Source organism: Schistocerca americana, chromosome 3 (assembly GCF_021461395.2).
Source record: "Schistocerca americana isolate TAMUIC-IGC-003095 chromosome 3, iqSchAmer2.1, whole genome shotgun sequence".
NCBI classification, from domain to species: Eukaryota; Metazoa; Arthropoda; class Insecta; order Orthoptera; family Acrididae; genus Schistocerca; species Schistocerca americana.
The window spans coordinates 347,317,025-347,344,033 of NC_060121.1; the positions used below are offsets into that span (position 1 = coordinate 347,317,025).

The 27,009-nt window shown below is 42.1% G+C and overlaps 1 protein-coding gene across 1 annotated transcript in view; it reads left to right on the top strand.

Moving 5' to 3' along the window:
• Positions 1-12,322, top strand: part of LOC124607040 (sialin-like) — a 100,829-nt gene extending 88,507 nt beyond the window's left edge. The window contains exons 9-10 of the mRNA XM_047139214.1: positions 6,053-6,173; positions 11,401-12,322. Of these exons, the coding sequence (XP_046995170.1) occupies positions 6,053-6,173; positions 11,401-11,522 (243 nt within the window). The 3' untranslated portion in view covers positions 11,523-12,322. The remainder of the gene's footprint in view (positions 1-6,052; positions 6,174-11,400) is intronic.
• Positions 12,323-27,009: the final 14,687 nt, after the last annotated feature.

Genomic DNA, 27,009 nt, shown 5'->3' on the forward strand with positions numbered 1-27,009 from the left:
CAAAGTAGATCCTAAATTGATACAGTTCCTAAACATAGTAATGAAAAACTGGAAAACCACACTTAATATCCAAACAAATTCCAATAATATCACATCACAGCCAATACAGATTAAGTGTGGAATATACCAAGGAGACTCATTAAGTCCTTTCTGGTTCTGCCTTGCTCTGAACCCACTATCCAACATGCTAAATAGTACAAATTAGGGATACAATATTACTGGAACATACCCACACAAAATCACACATTTGCTATACATGGATGATCTAAAGCTACTGGCAGCAACAAAACAACAACTCAATCAATTACTAAAGATAACAGAAGTATTCAGCAATGATATAAATATGGCTTTTGGAACAGACAAATGTAAGAAAAATAGCAGAGTCAAGGGAAAACACACTAAACAAGAAGATTACATATTGGATAACCACAGCGACTGCATAGAAGCGATGGAAAAAACAGATGCCTATAAATATCTAGGCTACAGACAAAAATAGGAATAGATAATACAAATATTAAAGAAGAACTAAAAGAAAAATATAGACAAAGACTAACAAAAATACTGAAAACAGAATTGACAGCAAGAAACAAGACAAAAGCTATAAATACTTATGCTATACCAATATTGACCTACTCATTTGGAGTAGTGAAATGGAGTAACACAGACCTAGAAGCACTCAATACACTTACACGATCACAATGCCACAAATATAGAATACATCACATACATTCAGCAACAGAAAGATTCACATTAAGCAGAAAGGAAGGAGGAAGGGGATTTATCGACATAAAAAACCTACATTATGGACAGGTAGACAATTTAAGAAAATTCTTTCTAGAACGAGCAGAAACCAGCAAAATACACAAAGCAATCACTCATATAAATACACTCCTGGAAATGGAAAAAAGAACACATTGACACCGGTGTGTCAGACCCACCATACTTGCTCCGGACACTGCGAGAGGGCTGTACAAGCAATGATCACACGCACGGCACAGCGGACACACCAGGAACCGCGGTGTTGGACGTCGAATGGCGCTAGCTGCGCAGCATTTGTGCACCGCCGCCGTCAGTGTCAGCCAGTTTGCCATGACATACGGAGCTCCATCGCAGTCTTTAACACTGGTAGCATGCCGCGACAGCGTGGACGTGAACCGTATGTGCAGTTGACGGACTTTGAGCGAGGGCGTATAGTGGGCATGCGGGAGGCCGGGTGGACGTACCGCCGAATTGCTCAACACGTGGGGCGTGAGGTCTCCACAGTACATCGATGTTGTCGCCAGTGGTCGGCGGAAGGTGCACGTGCCCGTCGACCTGGGACCGGACCGCAGCGACGCACAGATGCACGCCAAGACCGTAGGATCCTACGCAGTGCCGTAGGGGACCGCACCGCCACTTCCCAGCAGATTAGGGACACTGTTGATCCTGGGGTATCGGCGAGGACCATTCGCAACCGTCTCCATAAAGCTGGGCTACGGTCCCGCACACCGTTAGGCCGTCTTCCGCTCACGCCCCAACATCGTGCAGCCCGCCTCCAGTGGTGTCGCGACAGGCGTGAATGGAGGGACGAATGGAGACGTGTCGTCTTCAGCGATGAGAGTCGCTTCTGCCTTGGTGCCAATGATGGTCGTATGCGTGTTTGGCGCCGTGCAGGTGAGCGCCACAATCAGGACTGCATACGACCGAGGCACACAGGGCCAACACCCGGCATCATGGTGTGGGGAGCGATCTCCTACACTGGCCGTACACCACTGGTGATCGTCGAGGGGACACTGAATAGTGCACGGTACATCCAAACCGTCATCGAACCCATCGTTCTACCATTCCTAGACCGGCAAGGGAACTTGCTGTTCCAACAGGACAATGCACGTCCGCATGTATCCCGTGCCACCCAACGTGCTCTAGAAGGTGTAAGTCAACTACCCTGGCCAGCAAGATATCCGGATCTGTCCCCCATTGAGCATGTTTGGGACTGGATGAAGCGTCGTCTCACGCGGTCTGCACGTCCAGCACGAACGCTGGTCCAACTGAGGCGCCAGGTGGAAATGGCATGGCAAGCCGTTCCACAGGACTACATCCAGCATCTCTACGATCGTCTCCATGGGAGAATAGCAGCCTGCATTGCTGCAAAAGGTGGATATACACTGTACTAGTGCCGACATTGTGCATGCTCTGTTGCCTGTGTCTATGTGCCTGTGGTTCTGTCAGTGTGATCACGTGATGTATCTGACCCCAGGAATGTGTCAATAAAGTTTCCCCTTCCTGGGACAATGAATTCACGGTGTTCTTATTTCAATTTCCAGGAGTGTACATCGGCTACACCACTGCAATTTCATAACCACTTCTACAACCCTTTAGATCACATAACATCAACAGATACGAAGAAAGTAAATTGGAAAAAGGAAACACTACATGGCAAGCACCCGTATCATCTAACACAGCCACACATCGATCAAGACGCATCCAACACATGGCTAAGAAAAGGCAATATATACAGTGAGATGGAAGGATTCATGATTGCAATACAGGATCAAACAATAAACACCAGATATTACAGCAAACATATTATTAAAGATCCCAATACCACAACAGATAAATGCAGACTTTGCAAACAACAAATAGAAGCAGTAGATCACATCACAAGTGTATGTACAATACTAGCAAATGCAGAAGACCCCCAGAAGACATGACAATGTAGCAAAAATAATACATCAACAGCTTGCCTTACAACATAAACTTATAAAACAACACGTTCCCACGTACAAGTATTCACCACAAAATGTACTGGAGAATGATGAATACAAATTATACTGGAACAGAACCATTTGAACAGATAAAACAACACCACATAACAAACCTGACATCATACTCACCAATAAAAAGAAGAAATTAACATAACAAACCTGACATCATACTCACCAATAAAAAGAAGAAATTAACACAACTAATCGAAATATCTATACCCAATACAACAAATAACAAAAGAAAACAGGAGAAAAAATTGAAGAATACATCCAACTGGCTGAGGAAGTCAAGGACATGTGGCATCAGGATAAAGTTGACATTATACCAATTATACTATCAACTACAGGAGTCATACCACACAATATCCACCAGTACATCAACGCAATACAGCTACATCCAAACTTATATATACAACTACAGAAATCTGTAATTATTTATACATGTTCAATTACCCAAAAGTTCCTAAATGCAATGTAACAAAAAACCATACAGTTAAAAGGAAGTCACGCTTGATCAAGGTCCGCGTCACTTTCCATTTTTGACCAGACATAACGTCTGAGAGAAGAAAGAATAATAATAATAATACCTGATGGTGAATATTAAACCATAAGGTGCAGACAGACACTCACTGGCTGCCAGACTGAGAGCACTATCAGATGAAGACTTCCCTGACGTTCGACAAAATGATGTGATATGAAGAGTATTTGTACAGACTACTGGAGATGTCTGCAACACGCAGCAAATGTGTACCTCTTTGAGGAATATCCAAAAAACCAACTTTTCTTCTATGTCATTCATGTCGAAAGAATAATGTAAATTACTATGTATATAGCAAAACCGAAAAAATGGCTAAAATTATGATAAATCACTTAAAAATAGGCAAAACGCCGAACAATAGAGGAAGCCCAACATCTGTATCGCCCTTCCGTCATACTATATGCACACTGCATACCACTTATTAATGGATTATATAAACTGAGTGTTTTGCGATCAGCACCCTGCTCTTTGTGTGTGTGTGTGTGTGTGTGTGTATGTGTGTGTGTGTGTGTGTGTGTGTGTGTGTGTGTGTGTGTGTGTGCATATGTGTGTGTGTGTGCACGCTCGTGCATGTATGTGTGTGTGTGTGTGTGTGTGTGTGTGTGTGTGTGTGTGTGTGTGTGTGTGCTTCTCTTATGTGCACATATGTTTTGGAGTGCTGGGAGGTTGCCATGCTCTGTGGTGCTGACCGACAACAAGAAGATATCATTAAATTATAATCATCCTGTTGGTAGGACAACACACTCATTTCAACACAAACTATGGCTTCATACACTTGTTAATAATGTAAGGATGAAGTAGATTTGGCATACAGCAAGAGTTTGTTTACTTAGCTATCGAGTTCTGGTAGGTTATTTGTATTTATATGCCTTCTGAATCTTTTTTGTTCTACCTGAGAGCACTGGTTGATTGCATGCAATGTGCTAGTGGAACACAACATCTGATTCTACCGTTACACAGACCTCGTATTAATGTCCAGATACTTCTGACCATGTATAGTCCATGCAGTTTGCATATCACTAAGATGAAAGTAGGTTGTCAAATAAGTTTTGTTCTAATTTCTCTGGTGCACAGAGTGACGACAGACATGCTGAATGTTGCGTAACCTTATGGCTGGCTGGTGGGCACGCTATGGTGTGGGAAGGGGGGGGGGGGAGACAGCGAGCTGCCTCTGTGGAAGACATGTGTGTATGGTAGCTCAGAACTGAGTCAGCATCCACTGTGGACACATTGTGTGCCACGTGTGACCCATGCTGGGCAGCCCCAGTCATTGGCCACTGTGATCTGGACTCTAGTTGGCGTGATAAAATCTTTGTACCATTTTTACCCCACAGTGAGCTACAGTGTAAGTGGTTATCCCATAATAAATGATTCACTTAACGGTGCATACTGCCTCCCACATTCATTTCTAAGTGATATCTCCTGATGTATTGCATTTGTGTATGTATGTGTGTGTGTGTATGATAGTCTGCGTGTGTGTGTGTGTGTGTGTGTGTGTGTGTGTGTGTGTCTGATGTGACTGTAGATCCTAATTGCCAAGTGTTATTTACAAGTACACAGTACATGGACTCCTCCTCTTAGTAAATGTCAGAGTGTGTAGGCTTTTGTTTTAACAAGTCTAAGTTTCAGATTAGTACATATATATATATATATATATATATATATATATATATATATATAAATTTCCAAGACTGTAGCATGATTTCAATTGATTAAACATCTTTATTGTTTAAATAATGCACTGTGATACTTGTCAATCATGAATGTCTAGTCCTTCCCAGACACATAGGTGAGTGATGGTGATGGTCACACCATTTTACCTGCCATGACAATTTGCCAATTTTATGGCCTATCCCGCGAATTTGCCACTTTTACTGCCTATCCTACCATCGCCTTACCAATTTTACGGCCTGTCTCTCCAATATGCCGCTTTTAGTGCCTATGCAGCCAACTTCCTGGCACTTTTATGGCATACCCTTCCGACTTTAACAATCTGTCCTATCAGTTTCCAGATTTGGTGTCAAATTAATTATGGACCTCTCACTATATAGCATAGATATTGAATGATGAGAAACCGCCTGAGAGCAGTATAGCCCTGCTTGTATTCGCCAAGAGCATGATGACATCGATGAGCAATTGGGCGAGAGAAAAATAGGGAGTTGTGGGGAGGGGTAGATGGAGGGAATAGGAGAGGTAGGGGTAGGGGAGGGGTGGGACTGGGGAGTGTGGGAAAGAGAGGAGGGGAATTGGTGGGGAGGGGACGGGTTGACTTTGGATATAACTCGTGCAATTGCATCAGCTGTAATCTGACACCGGAAATGATGCCTTAACTAATCGAGAATCTACTCATTGTGTCCCGAATTTCCTTATTCATTCTATAACACAATACCTTCATGATCATCGTTTGACCTAGTTATCACCTCCATGAGACACTCAAGTTACAAAGCTGACCCTTCACAAAGGGTTTCATAATGTAGTTGTGATTTGTTTTCTGGTACAAGCTTTTCAGCTGGATGCCATTTGGGTTCTTGCATGTCCATATTTCAGATGTGATTGTGATTAATGCATTTAGAACATAATGTTGTGTTAATATGAAGTCTGTAACTTCTATTTTACTAATTTATGAACGTGACAGAATGATGTAAAACCAGCTAAAACCTAAAGCCTGACAGATATTCGTATATTGGCATTACTTGAGATCCTTAGATATCATCTTGAGATGGCATGCATCAAATAGAAAATAAGTATAGCCTTCTTTTTGTAACTACAGCAAACACGAGCTGCTTGGAATGCTGTCTTCTACCTGTCGGCTGGGGTGGCCACTGTGTCGTACTTAATCTATGCTGTGTTCACCACGACTGAAGAGCAGCCGTGGAATGTGCCACCATCAGGTAAGTGCTGAAAAGTAAAGAGTTAATTATATTTAATTTAATTTACTTATTTATTTAACTTAGTAATATTAGGGCTTTAAGAGCCTCTATTACATTGGATCAGATTTTAACATATACAATACTTTCTAAAGCACAGTTCCTTAAAGATTTAGAATAATCTTAATATGATACATGATAATGAAGTTATAACAATAGAATTAAAAACTGATTGACACCAGATTTAAATGTGGCTCTTGCATATAAGATAACAGTACTTAACCAATAAACACGCAGTTACTTAAAGAATCGAAGTCCCATATAGGAAACAGCTTAAAATCACTGATTAATTTACAAATGAGGTAATGTGTTAAATGTTTGATGTTAATTATGTAAACAAGAAAAAGTTTAGGAAGGTTTGAAATTATGCTTAGAGTTTGAAAGTCGCTAAATTCCCTCATTATGGAACACTGGATGAATATAGTGTTGGTATTTTTCGCTCCATTCTAAGCAAAGCAAGTTTTTCACGCATCTCGATGTTTATGACGTAAAATATCCTGAAACATGTGTCGTACAATGATATAATTTTACAGGAACATACAGCGGTATATGTGGATACCGTCTGAAAACTGTGCTGCGAATAGAATCGATAGCAAAGAAGTAATAAATTAGAACTTCATGTCAAATGCTGAAGTTTTAGTGCATGAATTGCGAAAGTGTGTAAGGAGCAGTCAAATGGAAGTGAGACGGACGGAAGAAAATAAGGAAAGCGTTTATTAGTTCAAAAGTTATCACCATAACTGGTAATGCATTTATAACACTGCAAGACAGGACGGTCAGTACCTCCGCGGAAAAATGATTGCAGTTGCCTACGGAATGCACTTACCACACTGTGAGACAAGACAGTCAACGCCTTCATGGAAAAATGTTTGTGGTTTCCTACAGAATCATGATTATACGCCGGCGTACACTTCTTCATCCGTAGTATATCGACGGCCACGAATGTCTGTCTTCTGGGATCCAAAACTGTGCCAATGTTATGTCGCCAACGTTGTTTCGACTACGCTGCAGAAGTTTCGCTGGGAAGCCCTTACACGTCCTCCATATAGTCCCTATCTCTCCTCACGCTATTCCATATTTTTGGATCGCTGAAAAAAGTCATTCGTCTATTTGCTTCGGACAAAGAGGTGGACGCCATAGTACAATCATTGTTCCGCAGACAACTGCAAACATTTTTTCATGAGGGCATTGACCGTCTTGTCTCATAGTGGTATAAGTGCATTAACAGGTATGGTATCACTTTTAAAACAGCAAACAGTTTACTTCGCTATTTTTCCATTTGTCTAGTATTCATTTAACTTTCCCTTATGACATAAACTTCTTTCCTTTCATCGTTTTGGGGGGTTGCGACGGAAAAAAGTTTCGTAAAGATTTGGAATTATGTGTAAAGCTTGTTGGAAGTCGCTAAACGCTTTCAGTGTCAAATACTGGCATTTGCGCGCCATCAGTTACACTGCCTCAAGAAACACAGTTTCAACGATAATGCTTGTCTTATTGTTTAAAACTGTTAACTCAAGATTATACCTCTTAATGATCGGATTATGACAGCATTTTAAATTTGGCCAATAATTACGAGAAATGTTGAAAACAAATATTTTGTTGACACTGCAAACCGTTACATAGTCAACCTGCTACTGATATCGGGTGCCTGGTTAGTACTTAGTAATACAGGTAAGAACGAATAGAATTAATATTAGGTTGGTGCATAAGTTCGTAGTGTTTTTTTGTTCTGCATGTTGGTATTCCGGTTGCTATGGGTTTATTTATCGATTGTCATCTTTTATTTGTTGTTCGCTGTTGCTATTTTAGTTTACATACTGTAATTTTGTCATTGGGAGATAGTGAGTGCAGCTGTGGGCGCTACAAAACGGAATGCCAAGCGGAGAAATCGGAACATTTCCGAGATATTGTTCTGTTTGAGATCAGTAGAGGAGTGACAGCAGTGGAGGTAGCCAGAAACATTACCGCCGTGTATGGGGATAATGACATTGGACAGAACACAACAAAAAAATGGTTTTCTCGCTTTAAGGAAGATCTTTTTCATATTAGTCACTCTCCACGTTCAGGAAGATATTTGGGGTTTCATGAAAATCGTTAAAACGCATTTATGCATCCACATCACCGTACTCGAAAACAGGCAGATATGATTAAGCGTGATCATTCGACCATCGACTGACATTGCAGCCAAGGGGGCGGGTTCAAAAATCTGTTGTGTGGATACCGTATTCTCTAAGCCAAAACCACAAAAATCGGCCGGTGGCCACATGTACATCCCTGCTTGCTCGTCATCAATTGGCTCGTGAACAACACCGATAATTCGTATCCTGTATCGTTAGTGGTGACGAGAAATGATGTCTTTATGCTGACATAAGGAAAAGAAAGGAACGGTTAAGCCTAAACCAATCACAAACTCCCCGTATAAAGAGCTGCTCTCATCCACAAAAGATAATGTTATGCGTCCGGTGGAACAGCGACAGTATGCTGTATTACGAATTGCTTGCCGGGGTGGCCCGAGAGGTTCTAAGCACTACAGTATGGAACCGCGCGACCGCTACGGTCGCAGGTTCGAATCCTGCCTCGGGCATGGATGTGTGTGATGTCCTTAGGTTAGTTAGGTTTAAGTAGTTCTAAGTTCTAGGCGACTGATGACCTGAGAAGTTAAGTCCCATAGTTCTCAGAGCCATTTGAACCATTTTGAACGAATTGCTTCCCCGATGTGTAACCATCACTGCTGACATTTATTGTCAACAACTGAGACGTCCTGAAGACGCAGTACAAGATCAACGACCAGGAAGACTGCGTTAAATGATGCTACTCCACGGTAACGCCCTATCGCATTCTGCTATACAGAGAGAAAAAAAAAAAAAGCTATACAGGAGTTGAATTGGGAAGTCATCCTGCATCCACCTTATCTTTTCCGCTCTCTATCGAACAACCTTCAAGAAATTTTCTTTCCGGATGAAAATGTGCTCCGAACATGGCTCGACAAGTTCTTCGCCTCAAAACAGGTTTTCTACAGTCGTGTAATCGAAAAGTTACCCTAGCGTTAGCAGACTGTTGTAAATAGGGAAGGAGAATATATTACTGATAATTAAAGTCTCTTTATATGTATCTGTTGCGTTCATGAATAAATGCTACGAACTTAAGCAGCAACCCCTTACTAGCGATAATACTCCTAGTGCTAGTAATAACAACAGTGACAGTAGATGATTGTATTTATGAGCGTACGAAAATGATAGTTTTTAATATAGTGAGACCTGAAGGAAAAAAAATGTCAGATAGACCTCACCCGCTAGGAACTTCGGGAAATGAGGACGTTCTGGTGACAAAGAAGGACACAAAGTTGTGATGAGATAATGCAGTGATTTTCAAACTTTTTGGGTCAACGGCTCCCTTGATTTGAACATAACCACCCACAGTTCTTTTCGCATATAACACACCACTGGAATTGTGAGGTAAGTAGACCTACGTTCCGAAAAAAATTAAGAAGATTATTTATTGCTTTATGAACAGTTGACACACCAATTTCAACCAATTTTTAATGTTAGTGCATCTTATTCTTGCAATAAAATCACTGGCAAAGATTAGCTTCATTCTTCATCACCAGTTCTTAAAATCTCGGTAGAAAATTGTAAATTGCGGATTCCATCTTTTTCTCTACATTCGTTTATGATCTGTCTTTCGTGTTGGTGATCGACAACACTGAAAATCCTACTTCGCGCAAGTAGGATGTTGAAAAATTTACCAAAAGGGGTTGGGCCATGTTACCCACCTGCGGATAGTCTTGCTTCACAAAGCTCTAAAACTGAAGCAGTGTTGGGGAAACGAACTTCGATTTGATAGTAAATAATCAATTCATTATTTTTATAAAACCACGCGACGCCCCCTTCTGCAAGACTGTGACGCCGCTGGGAGCCGTGACGCAAAGTCGAAACCCCTGAAGTAGGGGATTCATACAGAGGAATGGCAGTCATTATTGTTGTTTTACTGCACGGGGTAGCCGCGCGGTCTCAGGAGCATTACCACGGTTCGCGCGGCTTCCCCTGTCGAGGGTCGAGTCCTCCCTCGGGCATGGGAATGTGTGTTGTCCTTAGCGTAAGTTAGTTTAAGTTAGACTAAGTAGCGTGTAAGCCTAGGGACTGATGACCTCAGTAGTTTGGTCCCGTAGGAGCTTACCACAAATTCCCAAAAATTGTTGTTTTAGTAGATATGTCATTAACTCTCATTTGAAACTGGAGACATCATTCAATTCTCTGGTGTAGTGAGGAATATCATTCCAGAGGCAGGTTCCTGCTACTGAAAAGGATGTAGAGAACGGGACGGGGGGTTGGAGGTTGGACAGAAAGAATTTTAGTCTGATGGGAACGTTTCTGCATTGGTTTCCAGACTTAACGATCGGAGAAAGATATGAGGCAGAATACATGTTCATAATACGATAAAAAGAAACAGAGTTTGTGCAAATTTCTTATGAGATAAAAGAGTAAATTCAGAAATGCTCTGCAGTGAACTTCTGTCGTTTTCAGTTCAACCATGTAGGACATACATTTCAAACTTCTGGAACGTTCTCCGTGATTACATTTTCCTGAACGTGGCTTATCACGTACAAGAATGACACTCTCTTTGAAAGAACAAACTGTTTTTGCCATAAACGACACTAATGTTTAGGGCTTCCTAAAATGCCTTTGCTCCACTACTAAACTAAAATAAAGAATACTCAGAAGTGATCTTACTTTCCACTCGGCACTGCCTTTTGTTATCTACAAGTAAGATGGGCTTTGTTCAATACATCAAAATCAGGATAATATTTCCTATCTTAACGACAAAAGTATCGAAGGTCAAATGAAAAACGCAAATATGTCCTAGAAATGCTTGTAATGGAAAATACTACATCACACCAAAAATATTATACGAACTATGTAGAAGCTCGAGTCTCAATGAATTTCAACAGACGAGTACACCAGAAGGACATATCAATAATTCCCATTTTTCCTCTATCCATATGTTATCTAATATTTTCGTTGACTTTTCTTGCCAGGAGTAGCTGTCATGATATCAACATAATATTATCGAACTCGATCACAGCAGTAAATTGTATTTCAAATGAATACTTGCCAAAATTAGCAACAAATGTGTAGTGAAACTTGATACAGAGTTTCATAATGTTTTAATCCTTTGTCTCTCTTTGTTTCAGAAAGAGCACGCAAAGCGAATACCAGTGAGGGAATCGAGAACACCGCATTTGATGAAGGAGTGATGCAAGCGGTTGACGAAGAAGTAACACAGAGAGGTCATCGGAGAACTGTTATACCGTAGGGTCCGTTCCTTGGACACTGAGTCTCTAAGAGAGACACGCACGCATATAAGGCACTTATATTCTATTTTCGTAAATTAAGGAGATCGTCAATGCCACCAACCGTTTGACATCCCCTGCAAAGGCTTTCTCCATTTAGATCTGTTTTCAGTATCCACACCTATAGCTCCTCCGCAGACCAAAAGTGTGCTTGAGCTTACCACTTCCGTTTCAACTCTCTCGTATACCAACAGCGGATGGAGAGCAAGAAGAGCGACTATGACAAGAGCTCGAATTTCTGAGTGACAGTCATTTCTCGGGGAAGTAATACTTGTACGTTGGAATTTTAGCAGTGAACCTCCCCACAAAGCACAGTGCCCATCTTGTAGTATCTGCAACTCAAGTCGCATGAGTACGCTTGTTACGCTATTGCCCTACATAAACAAACCTGTGGTGAAACGGAATTCTCATCTTCTTTGAATATTCTCCGTCTTCTTTATTAATTCTATATGTTAAGAGAGCGACTGACGAGTGTTCTGTAAGTTACCCCTCTCTTGGGAAAATTACATTCCGTAAGGAATCTTCTAATAAATCGGTCTGGCATGTGCTTCCCCTACAACTAATTTTATCTCGCCTCCCTCAGTTATTCCAAGATTTTTAAAGTTGTCGGGTGTTTATAGTGGTTCGTCGCTAACAGTGTAATCAGACTAACACCACAGGTCAACGAAAAGTGTTTTTTTATTACTTTCTGTCAGGTAATAGTTTCACGTCACTATTTTCGGGCACTGAATCTGTGTCTGACTTTTTTTTTTTGTATCATGTAAATGTATGTGACACTGTGAGTTTGTAATAAACTATAAAATTAGCATAATAATTTGAAAAAAAAAGTTGAAGTTTCCACCGTGAACAAAGGATTTTGTTGAAGTATAAACATTAAAATACTTCTTCGATATCTATACAGGGTGAGTCATCTAACGTTACCGCTGGATATATTTCGTAAACCACATCAAATACTGCCGAACCGATTCCTCAGACCAAACGTGAGGAGAGGGGCTAGTGTAATTGTTTAATACAAACCATAAAAAAATGCTCGGAAGTATGTTTTTTAACACAAACCTACGTTTTTTTAAATGGAACCACGTTAGTTTTGTTAGCACATCTGAACACATAAACAAATACGTAATCAGTGCCGTTTGTTGCATTGCAAAATGTTAATTACATCCGGAGATATTGTAACCTAAAGTTGACGCTTGAGTACCACTCCTCCGCTGTTCGATCGTGTGTATCGGAGAGCACCGGATTACGTAGGGATCCAAAGGGAACGGTGTTGGACCTTAGGTACAGAAGAGGCTGGAACAGCACATTACGTCCACATGCTAACACCTTTTTATTGGTATTTTTCACTGACGCACATGTACATTACCATGAGGGGTGAGGTACACGTACACACGTGGTTTCCGTTTTCAATTACGGAGTGGAATAGAGTGTGTCCCGACATGTCTGGCCAATAGATGTTCAATGTGGTGGCCATCATTTGCTGCACACAATTGCAATCTCTGGCGTAATGAATGTCGTACACGCCGCAGTACATCTGGTGTAATGTCGCCGCAGGCTGCCACAATACGTTGTTTCATATCCTCTGGGGTTGTAGGCACATCACGGTACACATTCTCCTTTAACGTACCCCACAGAAAGACGTCCAGAGGTGTAAGATCAGGAGAACGGGCTGGCCAGTTTATGCGTCCTCCACGTCCTATGAAAAGCCCGTCGAACATCCTGTCAAGGGTCAGCCTAGTGTTAATTACGGAATGTGCAGGTGCACCATCATGCTGATACCACATACGTCGACGCGTTTCCAGTGGGACATTTTCGAGCAACGTTGGCAGATCATTCTGTAGAAACGCGATGTATGTTGCAGTGCTCTCCGATACACACGATCGAACAGCGGAGGAGTGGTACTCAAGCGTCAACTTTAGGCTACAATATCTCCGGATGTAATTAACATTTTACAATGCAACAATCGGCACTGATTACGTATTTGTTTATATGTTCAGATGTGCTAACAAAACTAACGGGGTTCCATTTAAAAAAACGTAGGTTTGTGTTAAAAACGTACTTCCGTGCATTTTTGTATGGTTTGTATTAAACAATTACACTAGCCCCTCTCCTCATGTTCGGTCTGTGGAATCAGTTCGTCAGTATTTGATGTGGTTTACGAAATATATCCAGCGGTAATGTTAGGTGACTCACCCTGTATACAGGGTGGTCCATTGATCGTGACCGGGCCAAATATCTCACGAAATAAGCGTAAAACGAAAAAACTACAAAGAACGAAACTTGTCTAGCTTGAACCCCCGTTTTTTATTACATATTCGTGTAGTACGTAAAGAAATATGAATGTTTTAGTTGGACCACTTTTTTCGCTTTGTCACTGATGGCAGTGCAATAATCAGAAACATATGGCTCACAATTTTAGACGAACAGTTGGTAACAGGTAGATTTTTTAAATTAAAATACGGAACGTTTGAACATTCTACTTCGGTTGTTCCAATGTGATACACGTACCTTTGTGAACTTATCATTTCTGAGAACACCTGCTGTTACAGCGTGATTACCTGTAAATACCACATCAATGCAATAAAGGCTCAAAATGATGTCCGCCAACCTCAATGCATCTGGCAATACGTGTAACGACATTCCTCTCAACAGCGAGTAGTTCGCCTTCCGTAATGTTCGCACATGCATTGACAATGGGCTGACGCATGTTGTCAGGCGTTGTCGGTGGATCACGATAGCAAATATCCTCCAACTTTCCCCACAGAAAGAAATCCGAGGACGTCAGATCCGGTGAACGTGCGGGCCATGGTATGGTGCTTCGACGACCAATCCACCTGTCATGAAATATGCTATTCAGTACCGCTTCAACCGCACGCGAGCTATGTGCCGGACATACATCATGTTGGAAGTACATCGCCATTCTGTCATGCAGTGAAACATCTTGTAATAACATCGGTAGAACATTACGTAGGAAATCAGCATACATTGCACCAGTTAGATTGTCATCGATGAAATGGGGGCCAATTATCCTTCCTCCCATAATGCAGCACCATACATTAACCCGCCAAGGTCGCTGATGTTCCACTTGTCGCAGCCATCGTGGATTATCCGTTGCCCAATAGTGCATATTATGCCGGTTTACGTTACCGCTGTTGGTGAATCACGCTTCGTCGCTAAATAGAACGCGTGCATAAAAATCTGTCATCGTCCCGTAATTTCTCTTGTGCCCAGTGGCACACGACGTTCGAAGTCGTCGCCATACAATTCCTGGTGCATAGAAATATGGTACGGGTGAAATCGTTGTTTTTGCGATTTTGACGTTTTTGAGATTCTCGATTCTCGCGCAATTTGTCTGCTACTGATGTGCGGATTAGCCGCGACAGCAGCTAAAACACCTACTTGGGAATCATCATTTGTTACAGGTCGTGGTTGACGTTTCAGATTTGGATGAACACTTCTTGTTTCCTTAAATAACGTAACTATCCGGCGAACGGTCCGGACACTTGGATAATGTCGCCCAGGATACCGAGCAGCATACATAGCACACGCCCGTTGGCCATTTTGATCACAAAAGCCATACATCAACACGATATACCTTTTCCGCAATTGGTAAACGGTCCATTTTAACACGGGTAATGTATCACGAAGCAAGTACCGTCTGCACTGGCGGAATGTTACGTGATACCACGTACTTACACGTTTGTGACTATTACAGCACCATCTATCACAAAGCGAATACAGTGCTCCAACTAAAACATTCATATTTCTTTACGTAATACACGAATATATGATAAAAATGGGGGTTCCTATTTTTAAAAAACGCAGTTTATATCCGTGTGACCTATGGCAGCGCCATCTAGCGGGCCAACCAATTGCGCCATCTGGTTTTCCCCTTCAAGGTAGTCGAGTTTCGTTCTTTGTAGTTTTTTCGTTTGATGCTTATTTCGTGAGATATTTGGTCCGGTCACCATCAATGGACCACCCTGTATTATGCGCCCGCTAGCTTATATTGCCTTTCCATCTTCACAACTAATATTGCTCTTTTACTCAAATTAATTGCCCATTACATTTGTTGTTGAAGTGACGAACAGCCGATTCTCGCCGTATTGGTAGTCCAGCAATCCTGATACTGTCTTTCTATCACTATGACATCTTTATAAAAGTGTTCACCTTGTTTGTCACTGACAGCATGCAAATTTCCGAGGAAAAAGAAAGGTGACTATAAAAAAAAGCGAATCTTGAAGTGCACCAAATAGCCTGTCTTTTTGAACTTTTCCATCATAATAGCTACAACAGAAATACGTAATGAATCCTTTTATTACTCAAAAATTTCGCAACAGCCTCTATGAAATACAGCCAACCGTCCCTCTCACGCAGTCAGTTTTGATACAAGGTTGAAACTGGTTCGAATCTCAGGTGGAACCAAAACTTTCACAGAGATAACTGAAAAATTCTCTACTTTTGGCTAACGTTTTCAACAGGAGTTTTATTAGGGTCAACGTAATCTCTAGTGGTGGCAACGAAACATTTTTTTTTAAAGCTCTTGTACAAAATATGGTGCAGGAAACTGTGGAGTGGCAAGTGATTGTGTGTTGTGTGGGCGCAAATCCTGAATAATTTTTTAATATTCTTATTTGCCCATTTCAACAACTCCAATTGCATACACAAGATGACACAAGTAATATATTCAGCATTCAGCTTACCAAAAAGCAAACTTTAATGTTTAACACAATAGAAGACACAACAAACTGATGTGCCCCTTTGAATTCACCAACTTTACAATAAAGGAGACAAGAAATACTGCACCAAAATAATTAAACAACAGAATAAGGAGAACAAGAAAAGACATAACAATCAACCAGCAGAAAAATGCTCCTATCGGAACACACAAAGGCAAATATACTTCTGAAACGTCGAATACCAGCTGCCTCATTCTATCCTGCTCAGCAGCTTTAAGAATTTTCTCAAAAATTTTGGCATGCTAACATATTCACCTTCTTTTTAACGCTTAACACACGTGTCACTCCCACATGCTCCTGTAGATGTAATGCGCTCACACCCGCTCGTCCATGGCTGTAAGTCGCTCATACCCATCCACTACCACCTGCCCATTCTCACTCACTCAATCAGCCCAATTCATTGTTATTATCTCTTTGTCTCTCCCTAACTGGCACAGCCTCCTGTCTCATAGCCATAGTCTCCTTCGTTCTGTCCTATCCTCACTATCACTGTCTCCCTGTTGCTCTCTCTTACTGCTAATATCTCATTTCTTCCTTCCTTTCTCTTCTCACTCTCTGTCTCTCTCTCTCTTCGTTGTCATTGCCATAGACTGTCACTCTTTATCACTGGCTCTCTCCCAATTCCACGTTTTCCTTCTCTTGATTCCTCTCCCACTGGCACTGCCTTCTTCATTCATTTCTTAGCAGTTTTCTGTTCCACTGCCACTGTGTCCCTCTCTTTCTCTCACGCTGCCATCGTCTCCTTCGCTCTTTCTATCCCACAATCACTGTCTATTATCTTCTGTTTGAGTATTTATTACTTTTCCGTCTCTTTTCCACTGCCAGAGTCTACTTCTGTCTCAGCACAATAAAGCACGAATATTTTGCACACGCAATATTTTGTAAAATTTTTGAAGGTGCTGAAGAAGATAGAATGAAGCAGGTGGCACCCCGCATTTCAGTCAATCTTTCAAACAGGAGCATATTAGCCTTCTTTGTGATACAATAGGAGCATTTTTCAGCTGCTTTCCTTTTTTTGCCTGCTGTAGCAGGGCATGTCATTCATATGAAAATAACTTCATGGGTCAATAAAATTTTGACGGTTTACTTACAAGGTGTACAGCTTTGCTTCCGCCGTTTTTTCCCCGACATTTGAGGCTTTAAAGAGACAAATTGATTACACATGTATCATTCAAAGTATTTTCCATCGCTGGCCACTACTTTCTCCCATCTTTCTGGCAGTGTACGAATCCCGCGTCGAAAAAATTGTTCATGTTTTAAAGCGATCCACGAATCGATCCAATTTGTGACTTCTTCATGAGATCGGAAGTGAAGGTCAGCCAGGTCTTGCGCCATTGATCTAAATAGATGATAGCCAGAGGGAGCAATGTCTGGAGAATACGGCGGGTGGGATAGGACTTCCCATTTTAACGTTTCCAAGTACGTTTTGACCTCTTGTAACGTGGGGTCGAGCGTTGTCGTGCTGCAAAGTCACTTTATCGTGCTTCTCGCTGTATTGCGGCCGTTTGTCTTTTAATGCTCTGCTCAAACGCATTAACTGCGTTAGATAACGAGCATCTGTGATTGTTTCACATGGTTTTAACACCTCATAGTACACGACGCCGAGCTGGTCCCATCAAATGCAGAGCATGATCTTGGAGCCGTGAATATTCGGTTTGGCCGTCGACGTGGAAGCATGGCCGGGATATCCCCACGATTTTTTGCATTTAGGGTTATCGTACTGAATCCATTTTTCGTCCCCGGTCACAATGAGATGTAGAAATCACTTCCGTTTTTGCCTCTGAAGCAACTGTTCACAAACACACAAACGCCGTTCAACGTCTGTTGGTTTCAGCTCACACGGGACCCTTAGTTCTTTCTGAATCATGCCCATAGCCTTGATACGTTTTGAAATGGCTTACTGTGTTACTCCCACTAATCGTGCCAATTCTTCTTGAGTTTGACGCGAGTTTCACTCAGCAGAGTCTCCAATTCTGCATCTTCGGAAACATTCTCTTTCCACCACTATGCCGGTCTACGGCCTTAAAATCACCGTTCTTGAAGCGTTGAAACCACCAACGACAGGTTCTTTCACTAATAGCGTCCTTACCATACGTACTTGAGAGCATTCGATGAGACTCAGCTGCTGTTTTCTTCATATTGAAACAAAACAGTAACACCTCCCGCAAATGACGAGAATTAGGCTCGTTAACTGACATTTTCAATCAAGAACAACTTTATGATGCAGACACAAATTGACTATTGTTTGAATGAGGTTATGTTGACCGAGGTCCAAGCTAACTGCCTGACGTCTGCGATCTGTTTAATAATTTTTTCATAATGTGGGGTCACAGTCATAATATATTTCTTTAAAGTCAGTACCGCCATTAGACTGTCTCTTTTTTATTTGCAGTGTTACATTTACACGATCATGATTTCAGCTTTACAATGCCATTATCAAGTGTTTTAATGTTATACAGTGCCGAAGATGGCATACTGTCGTATTTAAAATACACTATTAGACACATTGTCTAAGGGTCAATATTTCTGGTGCGATCTGTTTCTTTCGACCGCTACTTACCGTTGTCGGCACCTATCGGCAAACGGTGGAAGCAAAGTTGTACACCTTGTATATGAAATTGAAATAACGCAAAACTAATTTTAAATCTCAGACAGGATTTTATGTGCATAAAAATGTTGCATGTTCTGCAACTTGAAGTTTCCAGAACTCTTCTGACGATAACGGAGACACTTCACAGCATATGGCCGCGTTCTATGTCACTTTGTAAACCACGTTATACCTCATACCGGAGTTTACGTGTACAGGTAGCGCAACTTTGAAATTCTGTGTCCAGAAAACGGATAAAGATATCAAGAAAATTTTCAAAAGTTGTTCGAGATCGGTGTCTTAGAAATGTCTCGTAAAAAGTACAGCTGTTTGCTCCGCATAGCCATCTTGGAATCCACGGCTCGGTTTCGTTATCCAAAAATCATGTTTTTGGGGTGTATCTCGATAACGGGTAAAGATTTTTGAAAACGCGAAGAAGGCGCTCCTAGATAAATACCTAGAGAGTATACCGTCAAAATTTGAGCAGTTTTCTGTAGTTAGTTGTTAGATATCCGCTGCTGACGGCAGACCATCGGTGGAAAACGCCTTTTTGGGATTTTCTAAGAAACTGTCCACAAAGTGAATGGTGTCTCTATAAACCACTTAAGGCGCACCGTAGACCGCATCTAATGCAAAAAGAACCAACTGATTTGCTCCATTGCTGGAGGAAGTGCGTAAAATTCAAAAATTGACCCTGTATTGTAGGTTAGTTACTATAAGACGATCCTTCAGTTGGGCGTACAAGTGATCCCTAGCTCAAGGACTATCAAAAACACTTCACTCTACCTTTCTATCACCGATAGAACCCAAGGTATGAGCCTCGGGAAGATCCCTTTTTTATGCATACCGGTAGAACAGCAAAGCCTAAAACATACCCAACAAAAGCCGACATCATAGCTAACGCTAAACAGGGAACCGACAAGGAGCAAGAATCCTCAGTACAGCTGACGTTACTCACTGCTGGGCGGAATAAGTGAGAACAACGTAACAGTGAATGCAACATCAAGAGAGAAGAATTTCATTTACCGTAACAATAATAAAATAAACATTTAGAACTTTACACACATAGGCCTGGCAGTTGCCTGTTGTAGTTGAAAACTGTGATCTGTTGATAACTAAATTTGAACAGCCCCAACATTCATCTGCGCTATAAGACTGCATTTGTCATAATAGGCAAAAATTCCATTAACTGTCGTAGCCAAAACCACACAGCAGTTAACAACATTAGGCTTCTTGCCGTACTTCTTTTCCTGGATCCACGAAGCAAAAGTCCGTCTGCTGCACCCGAACCGATGATCCATGTTGTCGGAAAGCCCCCGCGTGCCATGACTGCAAGTCGACTGGACCACCTCCCTGCTTTGCTTCACGAAGGGCACATTAAATGTGTTGCAGGTAGCGTGCAGTACGCCTGGCTGGAATACGGCATCGAATCCAGGACCCTCACCTGCTGTCTGCTTGGTTGCAGGAGTAGATGTCACATGTTGCGTCGTCTCGTTCACGCCTGTCGGTACACTGGTTATGGTGGACAACTCCGTCAGATGCGTGCATGAAATAAACCCAGAATAAACCATTATATTCTGCACTAGCTCTGACACTAACGCTGTGGGGAAAACGCATCGTGGTTAGTTATTATTGTCTAGTACAGGAGTAGTTCTGAAAGTTTTTAATTGACTAGGGTGCCACGGGTTCGTAAGTCTTGTATATTGACATTCTGTGGTAAGTTTATCTCACAGTTCTTGATTATAGTTTTGCATTTTACGTATAAGTAAACAAATAGATGAACAGTTTACACGAGGTGCGACAGTAAAGTAATGAGACTAATGTGAAAAAAAAGTTGCTTACCGTTTTAGTCAAGTTTAGTATTGTCTCCTTCAAAGTAGTTCCCTTCTGACTGCACACACTTTTTCCAGCGCTTCTGCCATGGTAACATTTCTGGAACTCATCTTCTGTAATACCCTCCAAGACCCTCGTCACAGATTTTTGGACACCTTGTGTTGTTTGAAAATGGCATCCCTTGACCGCCGTTTTGACTCTTGGAAATAGAAAAAAAGTCCCACGGAGCTATATCTGGGGAATAAGGTGGCTGTGGTAGTAATGAAATTTGTTTTGAGGTTAAAACTTGCTGTACTGACAGCGCAGTATGGGATGGCGCATTATCGTGATGCAGAATCCAATTATCAGCAATGTTGGCACGAACACGAAGAACTCTTTCATGAAGTCTTTCTAAAATTTCTTTGTAGTATTATTGGTTAAATGTTTGTCCAGGAGGCACCCACTCTTTATGAACAATTCCCTTGGAATCAAAGAAGCACACAAGCATGCATTTCACTTTTGACTTTGACATGTGAGCTTTTTTTGGTCTGGGTGATCCCTTTGAACACCATTGCGAACTTTGACGTTTTGTCTCTGGATTGTACTGAAAAAACCAACTTTCATCACCAGTGATAACACCCAATTTAACGTAAAAAGAAATGGCTTACCGTTGCGCAATATTATACAGTTCCATTTCCGTGACAAGAGACACAAACACGTGTTAACTTATTACGGCATAACTCACAACTGAGCAGTTGCACCGATGGGCCACTTGGACTAGAAGCAGCTTTTAGATCAAGGTCAAAGATATTATGCCTACGCAAGCCTGCAGGGTTGCCACATGTTGCAAAGTAAATCAATCTCATTACTTTATTGTCGCACCTCGTATGCAAGTGGGCACCCATTTAGCATCTGTCTACTAATGAGTGTTCGTTTGCAAACTCAATTTCGAAAATATTCAGCTCCGCGGCCCTGAATTGTTCACGCCGTCGCATCTGTTGCTGGCGAGAACTGTGCCATCAGTTCCAAAAGAACTGACTGTGGACTGTACGCACTAAACCACTGTCTAGACTTTACGTAATGTGACTTAACAGTAGTTTCACACATGTAAAGTTTGAAACCTTGGTTGCCACTGTCATGTATTATGCTCATAGACGTGGAAATGCCTAAAATGTGGACCAAAAATAGTTATTTCATCCTGTACATGTTTCAGAAAAAAATAACGAACACCATCCGAGCGGGCCTTAAAGGCACAACGGTAGCGAATGGCCACTGTGTTATCCTCGACCCTTGAGCGTCACCAGATGCGGATACAGACGAGCACTTGGTCAGCACACCATGATGCCGGCCGTTATCAGTTTTCGTGACCGATGCCGCTACTTGTCAATTAAGCAGTTTCTTAACTGGGCTCATAAGGGCTGAGTGCACCCCGCTTACCAACAGCACTCGGCAGACCTGGACGGTGACGCATCCAAGTACTAGCCAAGTCCGACAGCGCTTAACTTCAGTGACCTGATGGGAACCGATGTTATCAATGCGGCGAGGCCACTGGCCACATGTTACAGAAGCAACAGCAATTTCCTACCATGGTTTGTACAATTGCCGAAATATTGCTGAGTTGATCGGCAGCAGATCACCATTTAAACGTCAGTCACTCCTGCCCAAGGGAAGCTACAGTCAGTATACCAAATCTTCAGCAAATGGACGGCCAAATTCTGTATACCCCAGGAATTACTGCTACGATCATCCTTTCCACATAGTTACTGTAAAAACGGCCAAAACGTAAAACAAATTTCAATATGCTGTTCAAGTCTGAGGAGCAACAGCAATTTTGTAACACAGCAGGTGCAGCTGGCGAAATGTTTCGGCGTATATCGTCAGTAGAACACTGTTCAATCGCCCATCACTACAGTCCAAGAGGAGCTAAAGTAACCATACAGCAAACTACGAGTATGAGCAGTGCCGAAGCATGGACTGCAGGAGTGTCTGCTATGATCATCACTTTGAATTCGTTGCTATGGAAACGTCTAAAACGAGAAACAAAAGCCGACCGGTGTGGCCGAGCGGTTCTAGGCGCTACAGTCTGGAACCGCGCGACCGCTACGGTCGCAGGTTCGAATCCTACCTCGGGCATGGATGTATGTGATGTCCTTAGGTTAGTTAGGTTTAAGTAGTTTTACGTTCTAGGGGACTGACGACGTAAGAAGTTAAGTCCCATAGTGCTCAGAGCCATTTGAACCATTTTTGAGAAACAAAAATATTTTCATGTTGCCTTATTTTAGAAGCAATAGCAATTCGTACTATGGTGGTTTGGCTCTACTACAGGAACTACTGCTACAATCATCTCTTTCATACAATTACTGTAAAACCGCCTAAAACGTGAAAAAGAAATTCTTCATGTTTTACTGTGGAAACGCCTAAAACGTGAAACAAGAAACAACTTCTTCATGCCGCTCATGTTTCAGAAGCAATAGTAATATCCTACCATGGTTGATGCAGCTGCCGGAATGTTTCTGAGAAGATCAACAGCAGAACAACATTCATACGTCAGTTACTGCTGCCCAAGAGGAGCTTAAGTCACCATACTGCAAAGCTCGAGCAGATGTATTGCCAAAGCAACTATTCCAGAAGAGTCTGCTGTGACCATCCATTCAATTTCTTACCGGGGAAACGCCGAAAACGTGAAACAGATTTTTTATGCTCCTTATGCTTCAGAAGCAAAAGAAATCTCATTCTTTGGTTGGTGCAACTGCCAAAATGATGAGTTGGTCAACAGTAGAGCACCATTAAAACGTCGATCTCTACTGCCCAACTGGGCTAAAGTGTCTCTACAGGGAATCTTGAGCAGATGTACTATGAAAGCAGGTAATTCAGGAACTACTGCAACGTTCATCCCCTCCACTTCATTACCTTGGAAACGCGTAAAACGTGAAACAAGAGAAAATATTTTATCATGCTGCTGATGTCTCAGAAAGAAGAGCAATTTAATAGCACAGTTGTTGCAGTTGCCGATATGTTTCTGAGTAGATCAACAGTAGTGTACCACTCATACGTCAGTCATTACTTCCAGAATGAGATTTTCACTCTGCAGCGGAGTGTGGGCTGATATGAAACTTCCTGGCAGATTAAAACTGTGTGCCGGACCGAGACTCGAACTCGGGACCTTTGACTTTCGCGGGCAAGTGCTCTACAAGGTTCGCAGGAGAGCTTCTGTAAGGTTTGGAAGGTAGGAGACGAGGTACTGGCAGAAGTAAAGCTGTGAGGACGGGGCGTGATTCGTGCTCGGGTAGATCAGTTGGTAGAGCACTTGCCCGCGAAAGGCAAAGGTCCCGAGTTCGAGTCTCGGTCCGGCACACAGTTTTAATCTGCCAGGAAGTTTCATGTAAGTCATTACTGCTCAAGGTGAGCAAAAGTCACCGTACAGCAGACCTCGAGCAGATGTCCTACCAAAGCCGGTATTCCAGCAACTTCTGGTACAATCATCCCCTCCAATTCGTTACTGTGGAAACGCCTAGAACGTGAAACAAAAACAGTTTCTTCATGTTGCTCACGCTTGAGAAGCACCACAGTTGATGCGGTTGCTGAAATATTTCTGAATAGATGAACAGTAGAGTACCAATCAAACGGTGCTACTGCTGAAGGAGAGGTAAAACCAGTTTACAGCAAATCTCAAGCAGATGTACGGCCAAAGGAATTACTTATACGATCATCCCTTCCACATCGATACTATGGAAACGGCTAAAACGTGAAACATAAAACATTTTCTTTATACTACTCTTGTTGAGAAGTACAGGAATTTGGTACCACATTTGGTGCAAAAAATTCAAATGACTCTAAGCACTATGGGACTTAGCATCTGAGGTCATCAGTCCCTTAGACTTAGAAGTACTTAACCTAACTAACCTAAGGACATCACACACATCAATGCCCGAGGAAGGATTCGAACCTGCGACCGTAGCAGCAGCGCGGTTCCGGACTGGAGCGCCTAGAACCGCTCGGCTACAACGGCCGACACATTTGGTGCAACTTGTGAAATGTTTTTGAATAGATCAACAGTATATTACCATTCAAACATCAGTCTGCACCGCTCAATATAAGCTAACGTTATTGTACAGCAAACCTCGAGCAGATGTATTGCCAGAGCCCTTACCAATCCTTTCACTTTCTTACAGGGGAAACGCCTAAAACGGGATTATTATTGTTGTTTTCAGCCGTATTCTGACCGGTCTGACTCGCTCCGCAACGAATTCCTCTCCTGTGCCAACCTCTTCACCTCAGAGTAGCACTTGCAACCTATATCCTCCAATTATTTGGTGGATATATACCAGACTCTGTCTTCCTCTACAGTTTTTGCCCTCTACAGCTTCCTCTAGTACCATGGAAATCATTCCCTCATGTCTTAACAGATGTCCTATCATCATGTCCCTTCTCCTTATCAGTGTTTTTCACATATTGCTTTCCTCTTCGATTCTGCGCAGAACCTCCTCATTCCGTACCTTACCAGTCCATCTAATTTTCAACATTCGGTTATAGCACCACATCTGAAATGCTTCGATTATCTTCTGTTCCGGTTTTCCCACAGTCCATGTTTCACTACCATACAGTGTTGTTCTCCAGAGCCGCGCGGAGTGGCCGCGTGGTTTGAGGCGCCATATCACGGACTGCGCGCCCCCTCCCGCCAGAAGTTCGAGTCCTCCTTCGGGCTTGGGTCTGTGTGTTGTTCTTAGCACAAGTTAGTTTAAGTAGTGTGTAAATCTAGGAACCGATGACCTCAGCAGTTTGGTCCCTTAGGAATTCACACACATTTTGTACTCCAGTCGTACATTCTCAGATATTTCTTCCTCAAATAAAGACCGGTCTTTGGTACTAGTAGATTTCTCTTGGCGAGGAATACCCTTTTTGCCAGTGCTAGTCTGCTTTTGATGTCATCCATGTTCCGTCCGTCGTTGGTTGTTTCGTTGCCTAGGTAGTAGAACTTAACTTTATCTACTTTGTGACCATTTATCGCTGATGTTAAGTTTCTCGCTGTTCTCATTTCTGCTACTTGTCATTACTTTCGTCTTTCTTCGATTTACTCTCAATCCATATTCTGCACACATTGGATTGTTCATCCTGTTCAGCAAATCATGTAATTCTTCTTCACTTTCACTCAGAATAGCAATGTCGTCAGCGAATCGTATCATTGATGTCCTTTCACATTCAGTCTTAATTCCACTCCTGAATCTTTCTTTTATTTCAGTCATTGCTTCTTCGATGTAGAGGTCGAACAGTAGAGGGAAAAGACTATATCCCCGTCTCACACCCTTTTTGTTCCGAGCACTTCGTTCTTAGTCGTCCACTCTTATTATTCCTTCTTGGCTGTTGTACATATTAAATATTAACCGTCTCTCCCTATACCTTACGCCTATTTTTCTCATAATGTCGAACATCTTGCACCATTTTACATCGTCGAACGCTTTTTCCAGGTCGACAGATCCTATGAACGTCTGTTGATTTTTCTTTAGTCTTCCTTCCATTATCAACCGCAACGTCAGAATTGCCTTTCTCGTGTCTTTACATTTTCTAAAGCCAAACTGATCGTCATCTAGCGTATCCTCAGTTTTCTTTTCCATTCTTCTGTATGTTATTCTTGCCAGCAATTTGGATGCATGAGTTGTTAAGCTGATTGTGCGATAATTCTCGCACTTGTCAGCTCTAGCATTTTTCGGAATTGTGTGGATGATATTTTTCCGAAAGTCAGATAGTATGTCGCCAGACTCATACATTCTACACAACATCGTGAATAGTCGTTTTGTTGCCACTTCCCCAATGATGTTAGAACTCTGATGGAATGTTATCTATACCTTCTGCCTGGTATGATCTTAAACCCCACAAAGCTCTTTTACATTCCAATACTGGGTCCCCTAGGTCTCATAAAATGTGGAAATGTTTCTGAGTAAGTCAGCAGCATAGCACCATTTAAACATTAGTCTCTACCGCTCAGGGTGAGCTAGAGTCACGGTACAACAATTACTAAGCAGGGGTACTGCCAAAGCTGGTACTCCAGGAGCTCCTATACGAAGCTATCTTCAGCAGAACTCGAGCAGTCGTGTCTCGCATTCGGGAGGACGACCATTCAAACCCGCGTCCGACTATCCATATTTAGGTTTCCCGTGATTTCCCTAAATTGATCCAGGAATATACCGGGATGGTTCCTTTGAAAGGGAACGTCCGATTTCCTTCCCAATCCTTGACACAATCCGAGCTTGTGCTCCGTCTCTAATGACCTCGATGTGGACGGGGTGTTGAATAGAATGTTCCTTCCTTCTTATAACT